The 18,345-nt window shown below is 33.3% G+C and overlaps 1 protein-coding gene across 1 annotated transcript; it reads left to right on the plus strand.

The window, feature by feature from the left end:
- The first annotated feature begins 402 nt into the window (after positions 1-402).
- LOC107425605 (G-type lectin S-receptor-like serine/threonine-protein kinase LECRK2) lies at positions 403-2,877 on the plus strand. Its single transcript, XM_016035614.3, has one exon. The coding sequence runs from the start codon at positions 403-405 to the stop codon at positions 2,872-2,874; it is 2,472 nt and encodes an 823-aa protein (XP_015891100.3). The 3' UTR covers positions 2,875-2,877.
- The last annotated feature ends 15,468 nt before the right edge of the window (positions 2,878-18,345 follow it).

An 18,345-nucleotide genomic window follows, 5' to 3' on the forward strand; every position in this document is an offset into this window, starting at 1 on the left:
GTTTGCAATATCTTACTATAATATAGGAGTTATTTCTTACTTTAAAAAGTCGTTACTCCTTATCTGCTTATTTTGTTTTTTATCTATGTAACCCTTAATGAATTAGATCACATTATATTATTAGTAGGACAAATTAGTAGGACAAGAAGGAAGATAGAAAATTTCAGCACAAAAAATAAATAAATAAATAAAAGAAGGAAGATAGAAAAATAAGATAAAAGATCTGTATCACTTCTATACAATTTGCCTATATGATCTCCAAATTTTTTTTTTTAAAATAAAGATTAAAAGAAAAAGAATTCTACTATCTTTATTAGAAAATACTCGATGTGGTTTCAGATATATATATTTTTACCCTCTAGAAATGCTAGGGACCAACAATAGCGATTATCATCCTTATTCATGGCTTCCAACTACATTGCCTTTGTGCTTTTCCTCCTCCCTCTATTGTTTGCCGGTGAGGCAGCGCACCAAAAGAATTCTATCCCATCAATAATCCCTGGCTCAATTATTTCTCCAAGAACTCATCACAAAATTTCATGGCCATCTCCTTCTGGCCAATTTGAGTTTGGCTTTTATGCCTATGGCCATGGCTTTGCTATTGGAATTTGGTTGGTGGGTAACAATAACAGAAACACTGTCATATGGACTGCAAATCCCGATGATCCTCCAGTAGCATCAAATGCAGTTCTAGCATTTAATCAAAATGGTCTTCTCCTGATTGAGGCAGAGCAAGAGAAACTAATTGCTAATTCAAGTCTTTCTCTTACTTCAGCTTCCATGCTTGACTCTGGTAATTTTGTTCTTTACGATGATTCCCATATCGCTTGGCAGAGTTTTGAACATCCCACGGACACTATCCTAGGAGGTCAGGTCCTGTCAGCCGGGGATCGATTGCTCTCTGGTTTATCAGAAACCAATCATTCAAGCGGAAGGTTTCAACTGATTATGCAATCTGATGGTAATCTAGTCCTCTACACGGCAAACAATATTGAGGACACAAGTAAAGTACCATACTGGAGCTCAGGAACTCATTTTGAGCAGTCGACGAACTTTACGTATCGCCTTTTTCTAGACAGTATTTCTGGAGTTCTACACATCGACGTTGAAAATACACCTAGTGGTACACAGATCTTAAGTATCTGGAATGCCGGCGGAGTCGCAAATTCTACGGACCACAACCGAAATGGTACAATATATCGTGCAACACTTGGTCCTAATGGAATGCTAAGGTTGTATTCTCATGACAATGGTGATGAGTACGGGAAACCTAAAGAAGATTATTTGATTTGGTCAGCACTGAGATATGCTTGCGATGTTAATTTTTGCGGCTTTAACAGCTTCTGCACAACCTTAGAAGGCCAGCAACCCACTTGTAGATGTGTTCCTGGATCTGTTTTTGTTGACTTGAATGAGAAGACTCATGGCTGCTTCAAGGATTATAGAGATGGTTGTAGAGATGGGAAGGAAAATATAACCCTTTACAGCATCGACCAAATAGAGAATATAACATGGTATGGTATTGCTTATAATGAAGCACGGATGTCCATGGAAGAATGCAAGAACTCTTGTTTGGAAGATTGCTATTGCGGAGCAGCACTCTACCAAAAAGATAAGTACAAAAGCTATAATGTTTGTTTGAAACACAAGCTCCCTTTAGAGTATGTTAGAAGGAATATTTATCAAGAATTTAATACTATGGCTTTCTTCAAGGTGGGAAAGAGCACAAATACCACTATTTCCGCGACCAACCATGATCGACCTACAAAATTCCAATTCACAAACAAAAACATTTATTTTCAAATTCTTTTTTTAGCTTTAGGTTTGGCTATTTTTTCGTGTGTTTCCATCACAATCTCTTGCCTTTACATTTTCAAAATTCGAATTCTGAGGTATAAAAGGCTGAGGCTGGGGGAGATTAAGGGACAACATGGATTGGGTGATGAGGAACTTACTTTGAGGGTGTTCTCTTACAATGAGCTTAAAAAAGCAACAAACGGTTACAAAGAAGAGTTGGGCAAAGGCGGATTTGGAGCAGTTTATAAAGGGACACTAAACAAAGGTCAGAAACTTGTTGCGGTGAAAAAGCTTCATAAGTTAATTGAAGAAGGTGAAAAAGAGTTCCGTGCTGAGATGCGAGCCATTGGTAGAACTAACCACAAGAACTTAGTTCGGTTGATGGGTTACTGTGCTGAGGACTCGAAAAGGCTTCTGGTTTACGAATATATGAGCAATGGCTCCCTAGCCGATCTTCTTTTTAAACAAGTACATCGCCCATATTGGGATGAAAGAGTAAGAATTGCTATAGAAGTTGCCAAAGGTATCCATTATCTACATGAAGAATGTAAGAACCCGATCATTCATTGTGACGTAAAACCACAAAACATTTTGATGGATGATTTCTGGACTGCTAAAATCTCGGACTTTGGGCTAGCAAAATTGTTAATGCCTGATCAAACAAGGACTTTTACTAGAATCAGAGGGACAAGAGGGTACATGGCTCCGGAATGGGAGAAGAACACTCCAATTACGGTGAAGACAGATGTATATAGTTATGGAATTGTACTTCTGGAAATTATATGCTGCAGAAAGAACTTGAAAGTTGATGTAGAAAATGTAGAAGAGATTGTTCTATCAAGTTGGGTGTACAGGTGCTTTGTTCATAGAGATCTCGATAAGCTTGTGGTTGGAGAAGATGTCGATAGAAAGACCTTAGAGAACATGGTTAAAGTGGGCTTATGGTGTATTCAAGATGAACCATTTCTTCGTCCTTCTATGAAGAGTGTGGTGTTGATGTTAGAAGGGTTTACCGATATTGCTTCACCTCCATGTCCTACCTCTGCATCTGTATGTGAGCTGAGAAGAAGCATGTGATTTTTTTTCTTTTTTTTTTTTTGGTTTTATTTTATTTATTTATTTTATATTTTATTATTATTATCATTTTTTTTTTATTTTTTTTTTGGTTGTCTTCCGGCTGTGATTGTTTAGTTATAATTGTATTCCTAGAGATGATGAAATTAATGGCTTTATTGTATTGTTGAGCCCCATATGTAATCTACTTAGTTTTCAGAACAAGATTATAAAGATGCAACGTTATTCATAAAACATTTATAACTAACTTTGTTCTTCTGTTTATGTCTGGCTTATGTAAGGCTGTGAATATGATTGAACCATTCGTGATCAATTCGAAATCGAGTTGGCTTGAGCACTTGTAATAATAACCACATTATATATATATATATATATTATTTTCTTAAGCAAACCCATAAATAGCTTGAATGAGCATTTTATACACACACATTTATATATATATAATCATTTTATTAGTAATTAAACTTATAGAAAATTCTTAATAAATAAATAATATTTTTTATATTTAACTTTATAAAAGATTAAAAAATAAATACTGATGTATTCATAATTTAACAATGAAAAAAAATTTAAGAAATTAGATATGCAAAATTTTTACGCTTTTCTGTTATAACAACACAATCTGGTCTAAGCTTTAGTTTTATATATATATATATATATATGAACTGTCAATCTTGGGCAACAAATTTTAAAATTTTACAAATTTGAGTTAAGCTTGATCACTCCATAAATTATGTGAATATTAATTTGTAAAACTCAGTTAGATTTGGTTCCTTACGCCCTATTATTATGATTTAAGTCATTAAATTCAGGTTTTGTCTTAATTGAGTCATTAGTTACTCAAGTGTGTCTCCTGAAAATTAAATGTGGCAAACTAACCCAGGAAAGAAAACTAATGTTACGGAGTATTAATACAAGTGCCAAATTTAGGATTATCACACTGATATAGCATTTTAGTGATTAAAAAAGTAAATGATATAACTATTCATTCCAAACACTATCCTTAGCTTGGTTCAATATTTACACTTTTAAGTTCTGGGTTTGACTAAATCTGGGTGAAATCTCTTTTAGTTTTAAATATATTGTATTTTTTTTTTCAAACCAATAAGTTTTAAGCATTTGTAATTATATTTTATTAATTTATTTTATGTGGCCCTCCCAAATAAAATTGACCTTCTTCTTCTTCTTCTTCTTCTTTCTTTTCTTTTTTTTTTTTTTTTTTTTTTTTGTTATTCACCTTTTTAAGTTATTTTTCACAATATATATTTTTTCTCTTTGTACGTTTACTTTTAAAATATGCTAATATAGCATATTTAATAACTTTCTTTACTATGGATCTCGCTTAACGTATTCATTTAAAAATAAAAATTACTTAATTTAAATAGTTTCTAAGAAGACTCACTCCAAGATCCTCTAGGATCTCCCGGATGGTCGTATCTAGTGAAACCCCACTGGCAACTCTTAAAAATTACCTAATGGAATCTCACTTAATTAAATTGCTAACAAACAATATATGCAAATATAAAATAATACATCAATATATAAAGATAGAACTACAACAGTATGCGAGTCCATAACTATTGTCAACGTCTACAACTTATTATATTATAGGCCATAACTATACACACATAATCGGGTCACTATCATGATTGTAATTTAGATTAGAACATTCTAAGAGTATTTGTAAATTTAGTAATATAACTAATGTGACTAAGTGTAGGAAGATAAAAGATAAACAAAAAATGATAAATACTATTGCTACTGTGAAAAACATGAAACAACGAGTGATTCGCAAGGTAAACTATCTACTAACTGGCTAGATCGAGGAGAACAAATTTAAAAACAAATAAAATATGAGATAAAGTTATCTCAGTGAGTGGCATGGTACAATAAAAAAGTTATATTTCATTTCTATAATTTTTTCTTTTAAGACTTATTGTTCCATTCTTTTGAAAGGTTCCTCATTTACAAATTTATTTCACAAAATCAAACTTGTACCCTAAATCTATATCATAAAACTAATACTTAAATAGTATAAATTAATGTCCATTAAATATTATAAACTGAATCAATCATGATATAAATATTAAGCATAAAATAATATAAACATAATTCAATAAAATAATTATGAAATTTGGTGTAAAACTATAAATATCATAAAATCGACAATGTACTCAGAAACATAAATAAGGTACCATATGATGTACGTAGCATTGCCAAGTGGTGTATGGTGTTCCAAACACCATCAGATAGGAAAAGAAAAGGAACATGTAAGATGAACCCACCCCACAACCCTTAGCGTCCATCGTGGCAATACAAGCCTATGGGATGAACCTACCTTATGATCCTCGTTGTACAAAAGTATTGTGGCAATAATAAACTTGTGGGGTGAGCCCACCTCACGCCCTTTAACATACTACGGGTATCGTAGCAAACTTACACACCATAATATAATACTGAATAGAGAAACTTGTACTATATGGTATACCAATTAAAGATAACACTATAATATTCACAAAACAATCATTCAAAGATCATACTCTTCCAAACAATATTGTACCATAAAATATAATTTGATATTCAAATTCAACCATTTATTTAAATATTTTAGAAATTTTAAATCATCATTTCATACCAAAACACAAATACCACAGTGAATACATATCACCATAAATCATTTTTAAGCACATGTAAAAATAAAAAACTTAGATATGCTTAAAAAAGAATATAATTTCTAATCTATTTTCTCAAAATCAATTATTTTCCAAAAGGACTAAAATATCAATTTAATTACCATAATATTTTAATACTGATATTTACAAGTTTATTATGAACTTATTAGAATTTGAAACCAGTAAAAATCTTATCAAAAGTTACACAAAATTATAACACATATATGAGAAAACCAATATTCATATATGCATAAAATAAACATTTAAATCAAATCATAAATAGCATATTCAAACCATATATATATATATATATTATACTAACATGCCAAACCATATATATATATATATATATATTATACTAACATGCCCAAATTTATTTAAAAATATAATCACTCATAAGTACCGATGATGGTCATTCTTGCTCCTCCATTGGACACCTATAATATAATAAAATATTTCTCAGACTACGATAAATCAAACCCAAGATAGTGCTATGCATCGATGTCTTAAAATAATTGATACAACTATAAAATTACATAAACATTACATTGAGTAGTCCTATTATACCATAAATTCTTAAGACTCGGTACCCAAAATTGGGATTTTTTGCCCGAATGCTAATTTTATCAAATTGAAAATTCAATTGTTTCCTATTAATATCTAATTACACTAATCCAACTTCAATTTTGTCTAATTTGATCAATTTTTGTTCAAAGAAAGTACAATTTTATCGGTATTTAATTAATTGATTCAAAAATGCAATTTTAGTATTAGGTTAAGGTTGTTTCTATCATCGTATATGTTCCACAGTTAAAAAGAAAATTAATATTCCTATTCAAATTAGGTTTTCTTGTTTTACCGTCTTTTTACTTCCCAGTTTGTTGGTTGTTTTTCATCATTGTTCTTGTTAATTTGGTTTATTATTGATTTTTCTTTGCTGTTTTAATCTTAATTAGTTGCATTCATATATTTAAAAAAAAAAAAAAAGAAAGTGATTTGAATGCATATTGCATAAATCCTAAAAATTGTGAAATTTGTTATTATTGAAGTGAGGTCTCGGGTTTGGTGGAATTTTGGTTTTGGTATTGCAATTTTTGCTGTTGATTCTTGCTACTCGAGTTGTGTTTGAGTTCTGTGAGTGAATTACAAAAAAAACAGCCCAAAAAAAAATCGGTTTGTCGAAATTTGGGAGTCTGAATTTGTTGAGTTGGAAATTCAATTTTGCTGCTAGATTTTTGAATTTTATGTGCTAAAATTATTTGGATTAAAATTAGTTAAAGGATTTAATACAAAAACTTGGATTACAAAGAAGAACAACCAACAACTATCCTATATTTGTTCAATTTGATTCTTGTTTGTGTTGAATTTCTTTTTCTATATTTTATCCTTGAATTATTGGTTTATTCATATTTTGATTTTATTTCATTCCAAATTTTTTTTTGTTAATTTACACTGTTTTGCTTAGAAAAGCCGAGAACTAGGTTTTATTAATTCACTCGATATTACTTACTTTTTGCTACTGTTTTATTGATAAGTTTAAATTAGGAACACTTGTAATCTAGTTGTTATTTAAGTGTGTTTTAATTAGAACTTTGAGATAATTCTTTGAGTGGAAAAAGGCAAGAGAGTGTGAGCTCAAAAGAGGGTTGAAAAAGTCGAAACTAGTGTACAAACACGAGTGTCAAGACTTTATTTGAGTGAAACACGTGAGGGAATGAATTTTGGTGAGGATTTATTTTATTTTGCAATATTTTTACTAACATGTCAGATTCAAGAGTGAGAAGAGGAGATGTGCCATTAAGAATTAATGAAGAGGAATCCATACGCTTCAAGGGTGATTCCCAAGCTTTAGGGACTGGAGGTGAGCACATGGACATGATGGCGGTGTTGGAGCAATTACAGCGGATGAATGCTCATTTTGACCACATAGATCAAAGGATGGACAAGTTGGAAACATCAGAAGGTGGACCAAATTTGAGGCAAGAATTCCATGGTGGCCAAGATCGAGGTCGAGGAGGTCACGGATGCCATAAGAAGGATTTTGAAGGAGGAAATTATGGAGATAATTTGGAGGAGGATTTTGAAGACATCTATTGTCAGGACCCGTCCAAAATTCCTCACCGGAACCATAGACAAGCCCTGATCTTAGGAAAACCCTACCAGACCCTCCAATGGAAGATCCGGCAGAACCTCCCCTAAGGGTTGGACTTACCATAATTTTTCTGCACTACAAACACACTTGTATATACACCACCTTATTCCTTCCACCTTACTACAAAATATTACCACAAATTTCAGCACTTCAAATAAATGATAGGGACCAGTGCACAATTAAATAAATAATCATCCAAATAGTATACAGAGCGTTATCAACTACAATTGAATATGAAATTTAATACAATATAAGATAAAATGAGATAATACAAGATAAAAAGGAAAGGAAAAGCCTCTTGGACTTTCGGCAACGAACCAAAACGTCGAGTTCGCCCACGGACAATCAAGTCGACTAACCTGGACCTAAGGGAACGGAATTTTAAAATATGAGATGCTAATCATCTGAGTGAGTAACCCAATCTACTATACAATAATAATAATAATAATAAAAGGGTAAATAACTTAGTTAATTGATTAATAAGAAATAAGTAAATAAATAATAGGTAGTTAAAAATAATATTTCCTCTCAAAACCCTCCCAATTCACTCAGTTGGAAAAGTTCCATTTTTAAAACATTTTTGCAAAACCCAACATTTTATACCCCAAAAATCTAGAAAATATTTAATTAATAATTTGCAAATAAAAGATAATAAATTAATAATCCAAAAATTTTAGTGAGAAATAATTATAAAAAATAAGACTAATGATAAATATTAAATTGGGAATAAAGTATTGTAAACAATTACTACGAAAACATAATAAAATTTTCATTAACAAAAATGATCCAAGAAATATTTAAATAAATAAACTAAAACCAAATAATTAATAACAGAACTCAATTTAAAATGCCAAAACAATTTAATTTATAAAATACTATTAAAAAACATTTTAATTTAAATAAAATTCTAAAATATTGTATGATTGAAATCACGTCGTGAAAAACATTTAATGCACCCACTATATACCAGTCGCACCAACGGTACCCAGCGACCCAAGCACCACCAGACTGGAGGTTAAAGAGAGAAATCGGCATACGGTCGCGTAGCGTCCCAATGCGCCGCTACAAATAGGCTTCCCGTCCATGGAGGGGCGGTCTACCCTTATCCGATGGCAACCACAGGATAACCCCATAATCACCTGTGCGCTACTCACACCCACCTGCGCATTCACCACATCCACCTGCGCACTAATCATATCCATGTATAAAAAATACCAGTACGTGTATCGTGCATCTAAAAATCATAAAATCAATATATTTATTTTCAAATCTCAAGATCTCATAAATACTACCGGGTTTATTCCATCCAATAAACCCGTAAATCCTCCACAATTTCTTTATAAATCATTGTCTTAAATTCATCACACAAATTCCATCAATTTCAAATCCATCAATGAAATTAACAATAATTTAAAACAAATATTCCTTCAATTCCTCAAAATTCAAAATATAATTAAATCACACAATAAACGTAATAATTATAAAAGGAAATTGAAATCACAATTTCTTTTAATTCCCAAATATATTTTTGGCACCCAAACATTTATAAAAATAACACAAATCGGCAATATAATTTAGATGGAAATTCTCTTAATATCAAATACATAAAACATATTTTTCAAATATCTAATTATAAAATATTCCAACAACAAAATTCAATGATTATTAAATTAAACCTTAAATTCAAGAAAATTCTTAAAACCCAAAGTATGTATAATACACAAATATTTAACTCCATTCAATTTTGGCATCAAAATTCCAAATATAAATTTAGTAAGTATTTCACACATGAAATATAATTTCCAAATATATAATCAATACAAAATATATACAATTTACCAACCCAAAATAATTTTGAAGGTGGGTCACTCACCTCGAGCACGCAATCCAACCAAGATCCTCCATAGGATCAATTCTACGACTCACACCTACTCCTAGAATAACAATATTACGCAGGATCCAATAAATTAATATTTTGTTCAGATAAATAATACCCGATACCCGGGGGGCTAACACAAACGGTATCCAAAATTCACAAATAAGGTATCAGAAAGCTAAGCGGACGAGGATCACATTACTGACCTCCGTTGGACTCAACTTGACCGGAGGTGGCCGGAAAGTGGACGGAAGGTTTCGGCTGAATTTCCCCTTCTTCTATCCCATAAACGGCTCAAAATTTGGGCAAATGGAGGTTATTTTCAGAACCAGGGGGTTGAAATGTAGGGGAAAGGACCAGTCTCACAGTCGGAAATCACCGAAAAAGGGCCGCCGGTCGCCTGTTTTGGACAACCAATCCTGGCGCGTCCGCTAGCCAAATGGCCTGAAAATTGGCCACCGACGTCGCCTAACCATGGGCTTTCAAGCCCACCAGTGCGTGTTGCCTTCCAACCATTGAAACCCGGCCAAAATGACCGGTCAAAGACAGAGGGGGAGAGAGTCAAAAGAGAGAGAAAGAGAGAGAAGTCACTGTGTGTGTTTTAGTGGTGTTTGTCGGGCTCAGGGAAGAAGGAGAAGGGAAAGAAAGGAAAAGAAAAGAAAAGAAAAGAAAAGTGTTTTTCCCATGTGGGGAAAGGGAAGGAAAGGAAGGAAAAAGACAAAAAGAAAAAGAATAAATAAATAAATATTAAAATAATAAAATAATAATATATAAAATAAAGACAAAATAATATAATATAGGATTTTCTTATTGCTAACATGTGTCACTTCTAAAATATTACACATGGTGCATCCCACTTGGTGACACGTGGCACAATTATTCATACTTCTAAAAATTATATTAAAATAATACTATATTTGAAAAACTTTGTAGATCCATAACTTTTTAACGAAATGTCCAAACCAGCATGCTACTAGTCTATGAACTTATGATAATGCGTACTTCGCAGCAGTACTTCAGTCAACGTGAAATTCCACCGGGAGCAAAAAGTCAACATGTGATCCATTCTTGGTCAACAACGATCAAACCCTATCAACCTCGATCAAATTTGAGAAATTTCTGGTATACTTCAAGATGGGATGTTACATCTATGCTCTCTAAGGAAGGCCAAATCGTGGGAGACTAGCAAGGGAGGAGAATGATGATATTGGGAATATTAAGGTCAACATACTACCTTTCATGGGAAAAAGCGATCCGGAGGCATACCTAGAGTAGGAAGAGCATATCGAGATGATCTTCGACTATCACAACTTTTTGGAGACTAAGAACGTAAAAGTAGCCGCAATGGAGTTTGGATATTATGCACTCCAATGGTGGACGAATGAAGAAAATTCCCGAAAGGAGAGTAGGTGATAAATTGATTACTACTTGGCAACAAATGAAAAGAGCCATGAGGAAGCGATTTGTACCGACTCATTACCATAGGTTGCTACATCAAAGACTCCAATCATTATCACAAGGTAGTAGGTGCGTGGAGGATTATTACAAGGAAATGGAGATGCTCATGATGAGATTGTGCATGAATGAAGAAAGAACAGCAACCATGGCGCACTTTCTAGGTGGATTGAATCAAGATATAGCCAATCAATTAGAATTACAAAAATATGTAGAATTGGAAATGATGTTACATGTGGCTATCAAACTTGAGAATCAATTCAAGAGGAGGGGCTCAAATACACGGCTTGGAGGAGTATCAAAACAGCAGGAGGTCAAATCCAAGTGTTTGGAGAAGTAATCCCACATATGACAACAAGCCAAAACCAAAGCTAGGTGAAGAAAGCACCAATCGGCCAAAAAGGAAGGCTAGAATCGAATCTGTCCAAGCACTAAAGAATGAAGGTAAATCTGATCCTAAACCTTCTAGAACTTGTGATATTGTGTGTTTTAAGTGTCAAGGATGAGGACGCATTGCTAGTCAATGCCAAATAGGAGGATCATGGTGCTGAAAGGTAATGGTGAGTTAGAATCCGAAAGTGAAGGAGAAGCCGAATTTGATGATGAAGAAGTTGGAGATGAAGGGTATAATGAATCCAAAACACTTGAAGCATCTAGGGATGAATTAAGTTTGGTGGCAAGAAGGGTTCTAACCGTGTACAAAGATGAGGATCAAATTCAAAGAGAGAATATCTTCCACACCTGATATGAAATTCAAAGTAACATTTGTAGTATGATAGTTGATAGTAGAAGTTGTGCAAATATAATTAGTAATTTAGTAGTTGATAAATTGGGATTAGCAATCATTAAACATCCAAAACCATATAGATTACAATGACCTAATGATAGTGGTGATATGAAAGTAAATAAACAAGCCAGGAAAACTTGGCTGCTTTTATACAGGGAGTAATTAATTCTCAAAAAGGCTTGCCAATGCCCCAAGATACAAAGCCTGTTTTAAGCATCCAAGTGGTAGGAGCCATTACGGATTCGGGTAGCTTTTTTAGTGAAAATATGGACTCCGGATAGCAAAAAATGGATCCAACACTTCTTAAATTCAATGGATATCACCAACAGGCCATGGAATCATGACAAGACAGAATCAAAAGCATCTAAAATTAGCTCGTATGAACAACATCTCAATTTGGCCGAAAATGTGCTGTTTAGCGGCTGACTTTGATTTTTCTTCTTGTTCAAGCAAGTTTGACTTATTCCAATCAAGGGGCAACATGTGGGAATCATTACTAATCATATTTGGCATCCTACATGGCATATGAAAGCTGATTTGGAGCTCAAACAAACTGCACATTGGTCAAAGATACCTTAGTAGTCAAACTAGTTAACTAGTTTCCTAATTTAATTTTAACTTTTTGTTTTAGTAAATTGGTATTGTATTTGGTTTCTATTTATTTTTTTGCTAGAAAAATCAACTTAGGAAAGTTATTATTTTTTTATTTTCATTGGTCTTGTATTTGGTTTCTATTTATTTTTTTGCTAGAAAAATCAACTTAGGAAAGTTATTATTTTGTTATTTTCATTGAAAATTAATTAATTCCTAATTCAAAATAAATGAATTAATTAATTCAAATTAGTTTAGGAAAGTAGGTGAATTTCGGCCAACATGTTTCCTTTTCTCTTTGGTGGCCGATTTTAACCTAAATTTTTAGGTTTTATTGTTTTGTTACTCTAGCTTATTTAAGGGCTAAATTTTGAGAAAGAACATACCTTCAATATTATTCAAAAAATTAATTGTGAGATAAAATTTTCTTTGTTCTCTTTGAACACCTAAAATTAAAGAGTGAGTGTTTTAATTTGACTTATCAATAAGATTTCCATAATTTATTGTGGCGTCTTCATTATACCAAGGTTTTTAATCACATGTTGGTTAAGGGTTAAGGTTTTTCCATAATAACTTGAACTTAACTGAGATCCGGGCTAATATAATACAAGTTTAGACGCGAGTTAACCTAAGTTCGTATCAGAGGATTCAAAATATGAAAATATCCACGAAAATATCAAAAATTATTGAATATTGATAAGACTTCATAAAAATTAATGGAAATTGACGAAAATTTATTTTAAAAAAATATTTTTTTTATTGAAACTTTAGAATTAACTTATTTAATTAATTAATTATCAAATTAACTATTAAAATTACAAAAATATTAAATGGATACTATATTTTTCTTAATTAATCAATTTAGAATGAGCGTTAATAATTAAAAATATACTATTATTAATAAAAGAATGTAAATAATACATATTTAATAAAATTATTTATTAATTAAGATATATAGAACAATTATTATAATTACATTATATTTTATAAATGTCATTTCAATACTATAAACAATTTTTGGGTGGTTGAGAATTGTTTGTATTTTCCTTATTCTCATTTTCGAATGTGAAATTTAAGAAGTAATTATCAAACGATGTATCTCCTTAATAATTTTGCATATATTTCGAATGTGAAATTTAAGAAGTAATTATCAAACGATGTATCTCCTTAATAATTTTGCATATAATTACTAATATATTATCAATATAAATATTTGAGAGTTAAATTTGTATGTATCAGATACTATCAATATCGAAATTTTTAACCTTCATTTGCAAAAAATATATTTCATGTATATCTTTTAATTTTTGTGCACGTTCTATTTTTATTACTTTATAACATTTATACAAATATTAAATTTATTATTTAAAAAATAATAATAATAGGTAGTTAAATTTGTAACTTGTGATATTAATTTTCTTTAAAAATATAACATGCAGACTCGTCTAGTATAATTTTAGAAATTATTTGTTAAATGTGAATTTTTTTATTTTTATTTGCCTAATTATTAGAAAAAAATTAAAAGGTAAACAAAACTATCAGTAATATGAGCAAAAAGTTTTACTAAACATAAATAATATTTATAAAAATTTTTGATAAATATTTTTCAAATTTCTATGAAAATTTTATGGAAATTTCATGTAAATTTCAAAAGTTTCCATAGAAATAGCCAAATTGAGAAGAATTTAATGTAGATATTATGATGAAAATTTCTATAAAAATTATAGAGAAATATCATAAGTTTCGGTGGATATTATAGAAATTATATCCATTTCCATTTGAAAACTAAATTTTATTTCTATATATTTAAAAATTCAAAATTTCGCGAAAATTTAATGGAAAGTTATGATATTTTAAACTATGCTTAAAGGTTTATTTTAGGTTTTTTGAATTGAGGGATTTAATTACAGAATTAATGAAATTGTGCTTTATTGGGTCTAAATTTCAGATCTAAAAAATATGGGGGTTAATTAGTAATATCCTTGAGCATTTAATTTCAAGATTTCTGTCAGGATCCGTCCAGAATTCCTTCCCCGGAACCCTAGACAGCCCTGATCCCAGGGAAACCCTACCGGACCCTCCAAAGAAAAATCCGACAGAGCCTCCCCTAAGGGATTTACTTACCACAAATTACCTGCACTGAAAACACACTTCTAAAAACATCCCTTTATTCCTCCCACAAACTACAAACTGATTCCACAAATTCCAGCACTTCTCAAAGCAACAACAGTCCAGTGCATAAATAAAACAGAAGTATTCCAATAGTATACAGAGCTTTAAGAAGTGCTAAACAACAGAAATACAACAAGGCTGAAAAGAAATAATACACTGAAATGAAAGAGTACAAAGAAACTTCTCGAAACACAACAGCAGCGGAAAACTTGGTTCGCTCCGGAAGAACGTCTACCACCACTTGCACCTAAGGGAACGGAATTTAAGAGTGTGAGATGCTAATCATCTCCGTGAGTAACCCGAACTACTGAACACCTTTTGATAATAATAATAAAATAATAACAATTAAGGAGTGGAACAAATACCAACAATTAATAATAAATAATAATAACCTTTGGAAAATAATGATTTCCCTCAAAACTCTCACCAATCGCTCCGTTTGAAATGTTCCCTTTTTTAAAACCTTTTCGCAAAACTCAATGTGCATACCTCCCAAAAACCAAGGGATTAAATAATTTAACAACAACAATTAAATAAATACATACCCCAAATATATAATAAAAATATAATAAATTATAATAAATAAATTTTGAACACCTTTGGGGTTTAAATCATTATTTGCAATTACACCGACAATTACACCTGACGCACCACACCATATACCGGTGATGCCCTCCGATACCCAGCGTCCCGAGCACCGACTGGCGGGAGGTTAAAGAGAGAAACCTGCAGTGGTCACTTCGGCGTCCCGACAGTATCGACTGCTAAAAACCATCACCTGGCCAAGGAGGGGGGCGGCTGTGCGCAACAATAACCTTGCCTGCCCACGGTCCAATGGCAACTCACGGGTGAAGTAATAACCGCACGCTAAACCATATAATAACCGCGTGCTAAACCACGTGTCCATACACCATACACCAGAACACCAATACTGTATGAGTGCGTCTAAAAATAAACATAAACAACCAACCGTACCGTTTTTCCAAAAACCACCGTGGGAAGTAGACCAAAATTTCACAAAACACCATCCCACATATTTTATCCAATCACCCGGTACGAAACAGCGATAACAACAAACCACAATTTTCTCGAAATACAAAATGCAACCATAAAAATACCGCGGGCATAATTTATAAAATTTAAACAAATATTTTCGTAAAATATTTAACCCAATTATGCCCGGAAAATCAATTTAAAAAAAAAACACATACAAATACTACCAAAATACACCTTGCTCATGCATAATAAATAATTTAAACCACAATAAAATTCATACATAAATCACACCACATGAGCATAATTTAAATACTAAATTAAATACCAATTAAATTTAATTAATTGCCCAAAATAATTTTTGAAGGTGGGTCACTCACCTGGAGAGCGCAAATAAACTAAGATCCTCCTCGGGATCCACTCCACTACTCGCGCGTGCACCTAAACAACCACAGTGCACAAACCAAAAATATTAATATTTTATTCGGATAATTCCCAAATGGATACCCGGGGAGCGAACACCAAGCGACATCTAAGGGTTATGAGTTATATACCGAATCGAAGCTCGCGTGATGAGGATCACGGATTCGGTCTTACTTTCTGGTGATCGAACCCGACGGGGTCGGAATCTCGCCGGAAAGCTTTTCGAGTTTCGGCTCCGCAATTCTCCCAAACCGTCGTGAATTGGTGGAAACAGAAGCCGGATTCGGATTCAGGAGGTCGAACACTGCGGACTGGAGCTGGCCGGAATTTCGGGTACTCGCCGGAACAGTATTTTCCGGCTAGCCGCCGCGGTCACCGGCAACCGTCGCCGGCGGCGCATGCGTGCGGTGGCCGTTGGCTGTGAAATTTTGCAGACTTGTAGATCGTGAGGCGAGCAATCCAACGGGACCGGAGGTGAGCAAAACGGAGGTCGAACGGAGGAGAAATCATCGTTTGAAGATTTCCGACCCTTCGCCGGAAAACGCTCCGATCCCGGCGCGTCGGTGGTCCGATGGCCGTGATTTTTGGTGGGTAGGCCGGACTTGAGGAGAGGATCAAGGCTGTCAGGCGCGTGTGGCCGGAAAATGGCCGGAACAGTGCCGATTCGCGGTGGCCGGCGGTGGAGGGGGAAAAATCGCCGCCAAACTTCGGACGTCCGATCCGGGCGTGTCCGGCGGCCGTTCGCCGTGAAATTTGGAGGTTTTGCCGGAAATGAGGTGGGCAAGCTTTTCTGTCCGGCGCGTGTACAGTAACTCGGCCGGAACAGTGGAAAACTCCGGTGGCCGGCGGTGGCTCTCTCTTTCTCTCTCCTCTCTCTCTTTCTCTCTCTTCCCCGGGAATTTTAACAAATAAAAACCCTTGCGTGACACTGTTCATGCCACGTGGACCAATCAGAAACTGACACGTGGTGTTTCACTGTTCATGCACCCAAAAAACATTAAAATAATACGGTATCCGGTAAACTTCAAACGTCCATAACTTTTTAACCGGATGTCCGTTTTGAGCATGCCGCTAGTCTGTGAACTCGTATCGTCGAGCACTTCACAACCATGCATGAGTCAAAGCTCAATTCCCCATAAACAAAAAGTCAACTCCGACACCCCTTGGACAATTTGGACCGCAACTTGTTTCGTCCATAACTTTCAAACCGTAGCTCCGTATTCGACGTGCTACCAGTCTACGAACTCGTGGCATCGTGCACTTTGCCACGGTACCCTAGTCAACTCAAAATTCTCACCGAGTCAAAAAGTCAACTTTTGACCCCTTCGATCAACGATCAACGGTCAACCTCGGTCAACGTACACGGATTCCGGTGCGATTTGGGACGGGGTGTTACATTTCTCTGTTGGAATCTTAACAGCAAAATGTAAGATTATTTATGTTTAATGAATTTGGGTTTTCCATTTTTCTTTTGCCAGACTCCATTGAAGTGATTTATGTGGAATTGGATAATATATATATATATAATGGAAATAAAGACATTATTTGTCACTGTGTTAATTGGGAGTTCAAGGATTTGGTAGCAATGTACGGAGGGTCTAATCTGTATCTGTTTCATAAATCTTCAATGATTATTTCTATTAATCCATGAAATGAAAAATAAATAACCTTAAAATTTTGAGAAAAAAAATTTGGAGAAAATTTCTTAGGAAAAATGATAGCATTAGAGATATTTTGAGGCCCTTTAAATTTTCATTCTCTCGTTTTATATATGCTGATTATTTGTTTTTTTTTTTTTTTTTTTTTTTTTTATAAATACTAGAGTGGCTACGTATGAGCAATAATAGCGTAAGTTTCTGGCATTGGTGTAATTAAGCAGAAACTTTCTAAACGAACAGGACCAATGCCCGAGACTCGTTTATAAGAAGAAGACTGGTGAAAGTTTTTCTTCCAAAAAAAAAAACAAAAACACATAGGGAAAGTTCTTTTGAATTTGTCAAAGCCTGCTTAAATACGTATTGAAAATGCCACCGCGTATACGAAGTTTGCTTAGTTGCTATATCAAACATTATAATAACATTCATATATGTCCCACACAGAAAAATCAAGTTACAAATTCTCCATATATTCTTTATTGTATCCTTGAAAACGGAGAAATATATATATATATATATATATTCATTCATTGGGTCTTAGATCTAATAAAAAAGAAAAATCTCCATTGTCTTAAATTTTCTTTTGGGCGCAGGCACAAGTTATTTAATACAAGATACCAGATATTCTAATCAATTCCGTATTCTTTTTTCTTAGTTTCTTTGGACAAATCAAATCCGTGTTCTTAGAAAAACAAAAC

The sequence above is a fragment of the Ziziphus jujuba genome, chromosome 7, assembly GCF_031755915.1.
Source record: "Ziziphus jujuba cultivar Dongzao chromosome 7, ASM3175591v1".
Taxonomy (NCBI): domain Eukaryota; kingdom Viridiplantae; phylum Streptophyta; class Magnoliopsida; order Rosales; family Rhamnaceae; genus Ziziphus; species Ziziphus jujuba.

Bases quoted from the DNA above. Each gene is read 5' to 3' on its own strand.
- LOC107425605 (XM_016035614.3), top strand. From the start codon at position 403: ATGGCTTCCAACTACATTGCCTTTGTGCTTTTCCTCCTCCCTCTATTG.